The sequence below is a fragment of the Leuciscus leuciscus genome (genome assembly GCF_965113295.1).
Source record: "Leuciscus leuciscus genome assembly, chromosome: 9".
NCBI classification, from domain to species: Eukaryota; Metazoa; Chordata; class Actinopteri; order Cypriniformes; family Leuciscidae; genus Leuciscus; species Leuciscus leuciscus.
Genome location: NC_138733.1, coordinates 1,629,736 through 1,642,235, shown reverse-complemented (window position 1 = coordinate 1,642,235; position 12,500 = coordinate 1,629,736). Strand labels below are relative to the sequence as shown.

At 39.8% G+C, this 12,500-nt stretch overlaps 1 protein-coding gene across 3 annotated transcripts in view; it reads left to right on the top strand.

Annotated features, from left to right (window-relative positions):
- pde2a (phosphodiesterase 2A) overlaps positions 1–12,500 on the top strand; it is a 202,117-nt gene that overhangs the window by 34,041 nt on the left and 155,576 nt on the right. Inside the window, exon 1 of one of the 3 annotated variants that reach the window (XM_082179947.1) lies at positions 4,372–4,509. The exons of 1 other annotated variant lie outside the window; for it this stretch is intronic. In XM_082179947.1, the coding sequence (XP_082036073.1) occupies positions 4,502–4,509 (8 nt within the window). In that variant the 5' untranslated portion in view covers positions 4,372–4,501. Of the gene's footprint in view, positions 1–4,371; positions 4,510–12,500 lie in introns of those variants that run through there. One more of the 3 variants, XM_082179950.1, reaches the window with a different exon arrangement.

The following is a 12,500-nucleotide window of genomic DNA, read 5'->3' as shown; positions in this document are numbered from 1 at the left end:
TAAAATGAAATAAAATAACATGACATACATTCATTATATTTATCCAGTTAATTAATATTAATAATCTGAATACATTTTCTGCAATGTAATATAGTTGATTATTGTAACGTTTGCCTGTTTTTGTTTGCCTAGCTACAGATGTGTGTCACAGGTGCAGCTCATCCAATCAGAATTTAGAGTCAGAACAATCTGTTTTATAATTAGAAATGAACTCAAATCAGCAGGTCAGAAATAAACAACTCTTTCTTTGTGTCTTTTTTTCCCAGAGACGCTGTTAGAGAGATGTGATTGAGCGTCTCCCTGGCCAGTGATGGTTACCAAGCAACAACCACACGCAACAATTGCTGTATATTTTTGTGTGTGATTATTAATAAGTGAGTTGTTGAGGAGGAGATCTCTAAAGAAAACACAATTTAGACACTTAACTGCTCAAATAACACACATTTATTATACTGAATAATTCATGTTAGACAAGCTGTGGATTTCTGCTGTTCACACAGTAGATGTGGATTCACTCTAAACATGTTTCTTGTTCTTTTTTATGTGCTGGATTGATTTTCTGTGGCAATCACTTCTATTGAAGCCAGTATATTGATCTGATCTGCTGTCTCCTCATCACCATGAATGGTTTGGCCCACTTGGACTGAACCACTGCGGTCTGTGATGGGGGGGGGGGGTCATTGAGGTTTCATTAGTGCGGAAACTTTTGGAGACACTGGGATTTTTCCAATAAAGAGGAAATTAGAAGATTTTGGCTCCTCTCATAGCATGAATTTCGTCCTTAGAGCCTTTTGTGTGCAGTGTTTCGGTTTGGCTCTGAGAGAGAAGTGTGTCCCACCTGTATGCAGTTTAATGCTTGTGCCTTTGGAACACACACACACACACACTCACACGTTTGTTTTGATATATATACTAGTGAGGACATTCCATAGACGTAATGATTTTTATACTGTACAAACTGTACAGGAAACTTTATGCATTTTTACATTTTTAATAAAACACTGTTTAGTATGTTTTTAAAGCCATTTTAAATACGAGGACTCATAAATCACATTCACATTGTAAAAGCAGTGTAATACCATGTCATTATACAAATAAATGCAAATACTGTCCTCATAAATCACATAAACAAACACACACATCATCATTGGCCAGTGCAGTGTGTTCCCAGTTGCTTCATGTGATATGGAATTTCTCCAGAATGGCCTTGATATTGTCCTTGTATCAGTTCTTTTGCCCGCCAGTGTCTCGGCGACCTTCCTTCAGCTGGGAGTACAGGATCTGTTTGGGAGACGTGTTGGGCATGCGGATGACATGGCCTGTCCGTCAATGTTGGTACTGCATTATTGTAGTGGTTATGCTGGTCATGTTGGCTTCCCACTAATGTTGGTGCGTCCGTCCTCCCAGCTGATCCTCAGAATCTTTCGTAAGGACCTTTGATTCAGTTAGAACGGTGTCATGTAAGCGGCCACTAAGTTAATAACTAATGACCTTTGTGACGGAAGTGAATCAATCAAAACTAACTTTAGCTGGACAATAACTTTATTCTAGAGCTGCTTTAAAGCCAAAACAATCTCTGTTACTGTAATCTCCTATTATCACTGTAAAGCAGCTTTGAAACAATCTATATTGTTAAAAGCGCTATATAAATTAAGGTGACTTGACTTGAATGAGGTGAATGACCAATGAGGTGGAGTATGGCACTAATGAAGATGGCAAACAGAGTGGGTGCGATAATGCATCCCTGTTTGACCGCAGTTTCCACCGTGAAAGGCTCGGACTCAGACCCGCCGTTGCTGAGCATTGTGACTGACAGGCCATCATGTAGAAGTCTTCTGATATACTTGTCATGAATGTCGTATCTTAATAGTATGCTCCACAGAGCCTGGCGGTCTAGCATATCTAAAGCCTTTATCAGGTCTATAAAGGCCATTTACAAAGGCTGCCTTTGTTCACAGCATTTTTACTGTAGTTGGTGTGCTGTGAATATCATGTCTGCTGTACCTCTGGAAGGGTGGAAGCCACACTGTGATTCTGGGAGAACTCTAAAAGAAGAAGAACTCAAGGCCTTGTTGTTCTTAAGGCTCCTGATGGCGTCTTGAACCTCTGTTATAGTTGGAGGTTACCTCTGATGGGACTTTGGGGGATGTGTTTGGTTCTTGGAAGTGCTACTTCCATTGGGCGTTAATGGACTCATTGTCCTTCAGCAGCTCCTGTCCATTCTTTTATTGTGCAGGGTGTTTAGGCCGTGGGATCTTGGACCATAGATGGCCCTAGTAGCACTGAAAACCCTCTGGTGTCACCCGAGTTTGCCAGTCTCTAGATCTCCACAGCCTTTTCTGTCCACCAAGAGTTCTTTAACTCCCTCACATATCTGTGGATATCTGCCTTGTCTATGGAGTGAGCCATCCTTTTGGACTTGCAGGTTACAACATTTTGCCAGGCATGAAAGCCTGTCTTTTTCTTGGAGATGAGTTGTTCAAACTCTTTGTCATTCTCATCAAACCAGTCCTGGTGTTTTCTGGACTTGTTCCTAAGAATGTTTTTGCAGGTAGCAAGGATGGTAGACTTGAAGAGACTCCAGTGCCCTTCGATGTCATCACTGTATTCTTGTTGGAGGCTTTCCCAAAGAGAGTCCTGAAGTCACTCTTGGATGGCAGTTTCATCCAGGCTGTCAAGGTTCAATCTTGGTCAGATCTAGTTTTTTTTGTTTTTTTTTATCTCCTCTCTCTTTTAAGTTTGATTGACACAATTGATTGGCATTGAACTGTCCAGAGGTCATCTGCATCGACCATGGCTCTTGTGATGTTCACGTCAGGGTGTTGATCCCTGCCATTGAAGTTTCCTAGGAGAATAATCTTATATTCCCTGGGGATTCTCGACAGTGTCTCGTCGAGGGGCATAGGTGCTCACAACTGTTGCTATCTGGTTGTTGGCAAGCACTAGACGGATGGTCATGAGATGCTCACCAATCCCCCGAGGAAGTTGATATAGGTGGCTGATAATAGCAAATCCAACACCACAGATCCTGGGCTCATCGGCAGCTTTTCCTTTCCAGGGGAAAGTGTAGCCACCCTTCTCCTCTTTCAGATTCGTCTGCTAGTCGGGTTTCAGAAAGGATGGCCAGGTCAATCCGGTATCTTCTCAGTTCTCTAGAGATGATTGCAGTTCTCCTCTCCGGTCTAACACTGGTTGCACTACAAAGTTCATAGTTATGTGTTTCTGACAGCGAATGGTGATCCCTCTGGATGCGGAAATTTAGTCAGGAGGTTTAAGGCGGACTATTTTTAGGGCACCTTTTCCTGCCCCTTCCCCACGTGAGGTGAGCTAGACTGAGTCTAGCACTCATCGCCTAATATGCCAGTTTATGACTAGGAGCTTCCAGATCTCACAATCCTCCCCCCGTCGCCACTTTCTGGCCACCACAGGACTTAAACCGGGATGTTAGGGTGGATTCCCAAAAGGACGCCGGTGCCCTTTTCCACCTTCCCAGTCGTTGTGATGCCTCTTCCTGTGCCAGTTCCACCATTGAGGTCTCAGTTGGATCGCTCTTTGGGTGTTGCTCTTGGGATCACAGGACCACACAAGCCTCTCCACCACGACAAGGTGGCAATCCCCGGAGAGGTCACACACACACACACACACATGCACACGCACACACACACACACACACACACACACACATACACACACACACACACACACACACACACACACACACACACACACACACACACACACACACACACACACACTCACACACACACGTTTACTTGGCTATCTAAATGGAGGACTTTCCATAGACGTAATGGTTTTTGTATATTCTGTCTCCTTACACTAACCCATCACAGAAAACCTTTAATTACTTAATTTGGGGTGATTATGTCAGGTTTTGGTCACTTCTGGTTACATATTTGTCCCCAAAATATAGTTAAGTTGGTACACAAACACACACACACACACACACACTCGCACTATGTGATGTTGTGCTGGTTGAACTTAACTGATTCTGAAGGCTTCTGTGTGAAGATCCCATATTATTGTTTCAGTAGATCAGCGTATCCGCATTGTTCCAAACAGAGTCTCACTGTCTGTGTTTCCCGGGAATATCTTACGGGGTGAAGAGGTCAAACGCAGAGAGGTGTGTGTGTGTGTGTGTGTGTGTGTCTATTTCCGGGTTACGATGTCTCCATGGAGATGATTGACAGGGTCAGTGTGGCCACTCTCACATCCCATAATTTCCATGCCACCTGCCTCTCTCACTCTCATGTGTGTCTTTCCTGAGTCGCTCTCATCCGTCAACCTAGTGAACGTCCTCAGGAAACACAGGGTGTGTGTGTGTGTGTGTGTGCGCGCAGATGAACCATTTCCCTTCTAGTCCCCAGGTCACCGTTAGGGTTTCCTCTCTCACAAACACACCGCAGAACCGTCACAACTCTTGACTCCGGTCAAGTGTGTGTGTGTGTGTGTGTGTGTGTCTTGGTCCGTCATCACATCTATAATGTCGCAGTAAGTTTTGCTTTTTCACATTTCATCTTTCTGTCTTTCTCTTGTTAACAAATATCATGAACTTTTGGTTGATCTAGGCTAAACTGCATATAGGACACCGGGGCTAGTTGTCACGTGGGGGAGTTAATCCAGTTTGAGTCAGAAGTACTTGTTTTCTCTAGCAGTGTTTTGTATGTGGGATTCAAACATCTAGTTCTGTTGTAAAATGGTTGAACATTTTTGTGTTTTTTTTGTGAATTATGTTCTTAAAGCTAAATCTATATTATCACTTATTTTAGTTATAATTTAGTTAGACATTTTAAGAACTATTAAGTAACTACGTCAACTTTTGATATTTAGTTGCAAAGTTACTTATACTTTGTAGAGTGTCTAAAGTGGAGCATCGAAATAAAGTGTAAACCTTATTTTTATTTTAGTTTTTTTTCCTTTTTCTGGGGTCAATGTTAACATTGTTTTTTTTGTGGGTTTTTTTTTTGTTGTTGTCAAGACTTCAAGGTTGTGATTATGTAGAAATTTTCAAAAATATACCCACTTTTAATATTCATTATAGTAAACAGTGTGACAACTAGCCCCAGTCTGCCCTCCATGTACAGTATAAGGAAGGGAACTGTGTGCTTTAGGTCTAGTAACTGCAGAAAATGTTCACCTGCGATGTCACAAATGCTTTTTTTAGAAGTAGACATGACATGATTTGACACACACTGTCACATACACTGACACTTTTACAGTTTATCTAGATGTGTGCGAATATGTGGTTTTAATGGGCGTGTTTTGAAGCGTGTGGTGATGTATGACGCTGAAAATATTTAGGTTTGTGTGTGTGTGTGTGTGTGTGTGTGTGTGTGTGTTAGGTTCAGTTGTTTGAAAGACTTGGTAGGTTGTTCCCTTATGCATTTACTTGTATTTGCTCTCTTCTTATAATCATAAACCTAACTTTGATCATTAACATTAATGTTGTTTGTTGTCATTGTAGAATGTTTGAATCAAGTTACAGCAATTGGAATTTAAAATTATACCGATTAAAAATGTTACCATCAATTTTAAATTCTGAAAAAAATTAAGAAAGGTCAAGCCACGTTTATTTCTATAGTGCTTTATACAGTACAGATAGTTTCAGAGCAGCTTCACAGAAGAAACTCACTGCAAATACTGATGTTTCTGTCTCGTTTTCCAGCACAAAATATCTCAACATTCTTAAATCAAAGATTAATTTACTGGCTGAAGATATTAAGTCTTGTTTACTGAAAAATATATATAAAATTAAGTGAGTTTGTGCTTAAAACAAGAACAAATATCTGAACATTTTGAACATTTGATCAGTACTCACTGCAGTGTGTGTGTGTGTGTGTGTGTGTGTGTGTGTGTGTGTGTGTGTGTGTGTGTGTGTGTGTGTGTGTGTGTGTGTGTGTGTGTGTGTGTGTGTGTGTGTGTGTGTGTGTGTGTGTGAGACATGTTGAGGCCACCCAGCCTGTAAAATCCCCTTTTTATCTTGCCTGCTCTTTCTTTGTTTCTTGGTTGTTTTAATTTGCTCAGAGTGTGTGAACGTGTCTTTATTTGCTCACTTGCATGTTTGTGCGTGCATGTGTGTGTGTCAGTGTGTGTGTTCCCGAGGGTAATGCACTGTTGTAATTACTGGTTACTGTTCCTTTTCTCTGAACACAGTCTTGATTAAACTCAGTGTTAAATGAAATTGCTCTGGCATTCTGATCAGGTAACGACATGAATGAGCGTGTGTGTGTGTGTGTGTGTGTGTGTGTGTGTGTTATTCTCTTGAGTGCTGTAAACCTGTAAAGACGGATCTTTGTGGAACATTGATCTATATGTCTCCTGATTTGATGGGCCACTCAAGAGGTTCTTGCACACGCGCACATTTCCACCCAATACCTCGCTGACATACTGTGAAAAATGATGGTAACTCTTTACTTGAAGCCTTTATATATAATGCATTGTAAAGATATTCATAATGTACATTATAATGCATTATATCTTTTCTTAAATAATTGTAACCAAAGTTAAAATGCATTATAATATATGATATTATATAATAGTTATATAATAATTATAACTGTTGTTTTTCTACTTCAATATTTCACATTTAAGTTTATGTGATACTTGCTGTTGCAATTGTTTGTGAAATTTACACACAATTTCTAAGTGAAAATTGATTTTTCGGTGCACTTATTTGCCGTCATAAATCGCGTGTGTGCGTGAGGGTTTTACGGATCTGAGGGTTTCGATCATAATGAGATTAAAGCCTGCAGGGAAACATTGATCTCTAATATACTAGGACTGTGTTTTGGCTTCGATCTGTCAGTCAAAGAGAAGCCGTTTTTCATGATATTAAATGGAAATTCTGTCATTTATTCACTTATTTTTGCAATCCTTTCTTGCCACAATGACACAAAGAGACAACATGACCATTACTACTATCATCACTGTATATAGTCATGCAATGTTTTTGTGTAAGTCAGCTTTATTTCTACAGCGCCTTTATACAATACATCTTGTTCATAGTAATAACCAGGAAAATAATGATCAATGATGCAAACTTATTAGTAAAACACGTAATAGTAAACATTGACTAAGATTATAAATGCTGTATAAGTATTGCTCATAGTTCATGCAACTAATATAGTTAACTAATGTTAACAAATGAAACCTATTATAAAGTGTTACTGTTATTTAATATTAATCTCTTGGCAAATTATTTTAAGTATAAAACAAGAAAAAATACTACTCTGCAAAAAAAAAAAAAATTTGTCTTGGTTTTTAATATTCTATAAACATTCTTAAATGAAGATATCAAAATTAATTGACTTTACACTTAAAACTAGAAAGAAATTCACCTCAGATAATATCTTTCTTGTTTTGATTGTTCTTGTCTTAAATTCACGTAAAAAAAAAAAAAATCAATAAACAAGACTTGATATCTTCAGTTATTTTGCTTCTCAAGTAATTTTTTTTTGATATTTGTACTAGAAAACAATTTTTTTTTTGTAGTGCATTTATTACGAATAGTATTTCTTGCAAAGCCTTTAATAACACATTGAAACTGTCTGATGGAATGAATGTTGGAGCTGCAGTTAAAGTCTCCTCAGAGATCAATAATCATTGTGTGCTGAAATGAGCTGTCGCTGAAACACATGATGTGGTGATGGGTCTGGCCTGAGGGTTAACATGAGAACGATTGCATGATCATGTTCATTAGCAATTTCCTTTCGTCACATGAAGGCTGACGAAAAAACAAGTTTTGTTCCTTGATCAGTACTCACTGTGTGTGTGTGTGTGTGTGTGTGTGTGTGTGTGTGTGTGTGTGTGTGTGTGTGTGTGTGTGTGTGTGTGTGTGTGTGTGTGTGTGTGTGTGTGTGTGTGTGATCATTTTCTCAGATTCATTGCAGATAAAAGACAGAAATACAGACAGGAGAAATACTAATATCTCATTCATTTCTGGCAACCCTGACTGTTTCTCTTGCACTTGTGAGAACATTATTATTGTTGGTCTATTTCCTCTTTCAACATTCTTCTATTCTATGATGTTCCACTATTAAATCAACTCAAACTGTTTAATGTACAAACTTAATATTGTAAATAATGTATTGCTTAGATGACATAATCCGTATTCATATCATATTCCTAATCAGTATTTATGTTTTAGTTTCCAGTAAAAATATACCATATTTACCATAAAAGCAAAAACAAATTTACAAAACTGCTTTAAAAAGATAAGAATATATCTGTAAACATACACACACACACACACACACACACACACACACACACACACACACACACACACACACACACACACACACACACACACACACACACACACACACACACACACACACACACACACACACACACACACATATACAGTATATAATGAATTGTTATAATTTGTGCAGGTACATGTTATTTACTTTAGGTTATAAGACATTAACTTTTTGTAGTGCGATGCTTTTTTTGCAAAATTGTGATGTTGATTAATCTTCTTTATTTACCAAATGGATAATTGTAAAAAAAAAAAAAAAAAAAAAAAAAAAAAAATACTTTGTAATTGCTCTGAAAAAAAAGAGACCTTCTCAGTCACAACATGGGGCTCTGCGATGCCAGATGCTCTTCTGAAACCTGAAACTGAAATCATCAGAAGGTGATGATTGATGAAACATTTAATATTTTAGCAGATGATTGTATCCTAAGTGACTTACAAATTATGAGAGTAATAGAAGCAATTAAACTAACGATAGGGCAACAATATGCAAGTGCTGTGACGAGTCCCAATTATTCCAGCACAGTACATGTGGCAAGTTTGTTTTAATAAATAGATATAGCATAGCAAGTGTTAGTATTACTGAATCAAGTGTTTCTGAAAAAGATGTGTCTTCATCAGTTTCTTGAATATGGCTAAAGTCTCAGCTGCTCTGATTGAGTCAGATCATTCCTCCAGCAGGGAACAGTCCAGGTGAAGGTCTGTGAAAGAGATTTTGTGCCTCTTTGAGATGATGCACCACAAGACGACGTTCACCTGCAGAACACAAGCTTCTGGAGACACATCGGTCTGAAGTAGTGAGTTTAGGTAAAGGGAGCAGAGCCAGTGGTTGTTCTGTAAGAAAACATCAGTGTCTTGAATTTGATGCGAGCGGCTGTTGGCAATTAGTGCAAGTTTATGAGGAGAGGAGTGACATGAGTCTCTTCGGCTTGATAAACACACTCTTGCTGCAGCATCTGGATCAGTTGCAGAGGTTTGACTGATACTGGAAGGAGAGAGCATTACTATAGATAGAACAAGAGCTTGGACCAGGAGTTGTGTAGCTCTGATAGGAAGGATCTGATCCTCTTGATGTTGTATAAAGCAAATCTGCTGGACCGGGCAGTTCTTGCAATGTGGTCTGTGAAGTTCAACTGATCATCAATCACAACTCCAAGGATCCTGGCTGACCTTGATGGAGTTATGGTTGACAAACCCAGCTGAATATAAATGTGGTGTAGTGTTGGGTTGGCCGAGATCACGAGCAGTTCTATCTTCACAGGGTTTAGTTGAAGGTGATGGTCCTTCATCAAGTAAGAAATGTCTCAGGCAGGCTGAGATGCGAACAAGTACCGTCAGATAATCTAGTTGGAATGAGAGGTAGAGTTGTGTGTCATCAGTTTAGCAGTGCTGGGATAACCCATGTTTCTGAATGACAGATCCTACTGATGACGTGTAGATGCAGAAGAGAAGCGGTCCCAGCACTGAGCCCTGAGGCACTCCAGTAGCTAGATGATAACAGTGATGGGGGAAACCATGTTTCTGATTGACAGATCCTACTGATGACATGTAGATGGAGAAGAGAAGCGGTCCCAGCACTGAGCCCTGAGGCACTCCAGTAGCTAGATGATAACAGTGATGGGGGAAACCATGTTTCTGATTGACAGATCCTACTGATGACATGTAGATGGAGAAGAGAAGTGGTCCCAGCACTGAGCCCTGAGGCACTCCAGGAGCTAGATGATAACAGTGATGGGGGAAACCATGTTTCTGAGTGACAGATCCTATTGATGACATGTAGATGGAGAAGAGAAGTGGTCCCAGCACTGAGCCCTGAGGCACTCCAGGAGCTACAGTAGATGATAACAGTGATGGGGGAAACCATGTTTCTGATTGACAGATCCTATTGATGACGTGTAGATGCAGAAGAGAAGCGGTCCCAGCACTGAGCCCTGAGGCACTCCAGTAGCTAGATGATAACAGTGATGGGGGAAACCATGTTTCTGATTGACAGATCCTACTGATGACATGTAGATGGAGAAGAGAAGCGGTCCCAGCACTGAGCCCTGAGGCACTCCAGTAGCTAGATGATAACAGTGATGGGGGAAACCATGTTTCTGATTGACAGATCCTACTGATGACATGTAGATGGAGAAGAGAAGTGGTCCCAGCACTGAGCCCTGAGGCACTCCAGGAGCTAGATGATAACAGTGATGGGGGAAACCATGTTTCTGAGTGACAGATCCTATTGATGACATGTAGATGGAGAAGAGAAGTGGTCCCAGCACTGAGCCCTGAGGCACTCCAGGAGCTACAGTAGATGATAACAGTGATGGGGGAAACCATGTTTCTGATTGACAGATCCTATTGATGACATGTAGATGGAGAAGAGAAGCAGTCCCAGCCCTGAGCCCTGAGGCACTCCAGTAGCTAGATGTTGGGTCTTAGACACCTCACCCCTCCACGACCACGAGAGGAGTACCATCCTCAGAGAAGGATGAGAGTAAAGGCTGGAATACACTACATGTGATCATGTGATCATGTACATGTGATCTGGGTGAATCGGCAGTAGTTGCCGAATGTCTGTGCCTGTCTGCATAATTTTGTGTGTTCGGAGTTGACAGAATTCACAGAAAATCACCTAGTGTATGATGGGCACAGACTGATTGTTTAGCCTTAGACTTTGATTCCATCCAGTCGGAGGACAACAACACATGTTTGATGTTTTGAGCCGATTTTAGAACACATATAATGTATGATGCATTACTAATAAATACTGTACATAATTCAGTCATTTTATGCTGACCAGACAATGAAAATCAAGGGTGCAAAGTCACAAAGATCGAGAAAAAAATAGAGACGACTTACGAGATCGGGTAAAGACAATAAAGAAGGAAAAACATACCATCCAGATTACGAGCTTGGCGCTTGACAAGTGATCGTGTTGAGATATTAGGATATACTAGATGGAGCCGCGAGCTCGCCATGCATGAGATAAATGTGTTAGAAAACCCAGAATCTGCTTTTTGTTTAGTAATTGTATGCAGCAGTTTCAGTAGTCACACAGTGGGGTTAACGCAGCTAACTTCGCCCCCAGCTCGGATAATACGGAAATCCTTATAAATACGGAAAATTCACTGAAGAATGCGTCACTTGTTTCTGTTCAGTGTATTGTAGTGTAACGTTGTGTAGTGTGTGATGCCCAGCTTTTCTCTCTAACCATTTACAAAGTCAGCAAGTATATGAAGCCTGCTCTTCAGATTTTAAAAGTCGCGTAGTGTATTCGAGTCTTAATACATCCAAATCCTCCAAAAAAATTGTTAAGCTGAGCTGGGGGACGATAAACAACTACAGAATGGATTGTAATAGGCCTGGTGATGGTAAATGCATGAGCAATTTAAATGAGTTATTGTCACACAGAGATGGTAAAGGATTAAGTTTACATTCATTGGAGATGAGTAGACCGGTACCTCCACCACTTCCGGTCATGTGAGGGGTGTGTGAGAAAGTCAGTTAGAACCATGAGTTTGAGACCTGAATGACTAGCAGTAGATGTAATGAAATCAGCTTTGTTTGCATCAGACTGGCTATTCCAGAGGCCAAGAGGAAATTAAAGTAATGTACTAGAGGACATAGGGATTGCGCCGCCTCCAACGTGTGACGTGATTTACGAGTGTTAGTAATAGTAGAGATTTGGAAGCACATAGTAAAGCAAGGTCACAACAGATAAGAGCAAGCTTTATAAAAGAGGAAGGAAAGAAAAATGCAATGCATAAGTGCCTTGTCTGTGTCGGTGGACTCGCTGGTCTTTACACTCTTCGCTCTTCACACAATCATTTCTGTCATTCTGTCTATCGTTCTGTCATTCTGTCTATCTAAAATATTTATTCATTGTTTTGTACATTTTCTAGTGCAAATTGGGCAAAATAATTACAGTCCTAGAAATTTTTTTTTTTTACAGTTTATTTTACAGTGTCCTTGTTACATAATGTTACATTACTTACTATAGTAATAACAGTAAATTATGCATAATTACATGCAACTAACCCTCAACCTAACCCGCAACTCTACCCTAACCCTATAGTAAGTACATGTAGTTGCTTAATATTACTCAGCACTTAAATATATAATTACACTGTAACAATGACACCTTAAAATAAATTGTAACCAAACAATATTAAATGTAAAATATATTGTTTTTAATTTTCAGAAATAACTGTGTGAGATTGTGTGAAATTTCAAA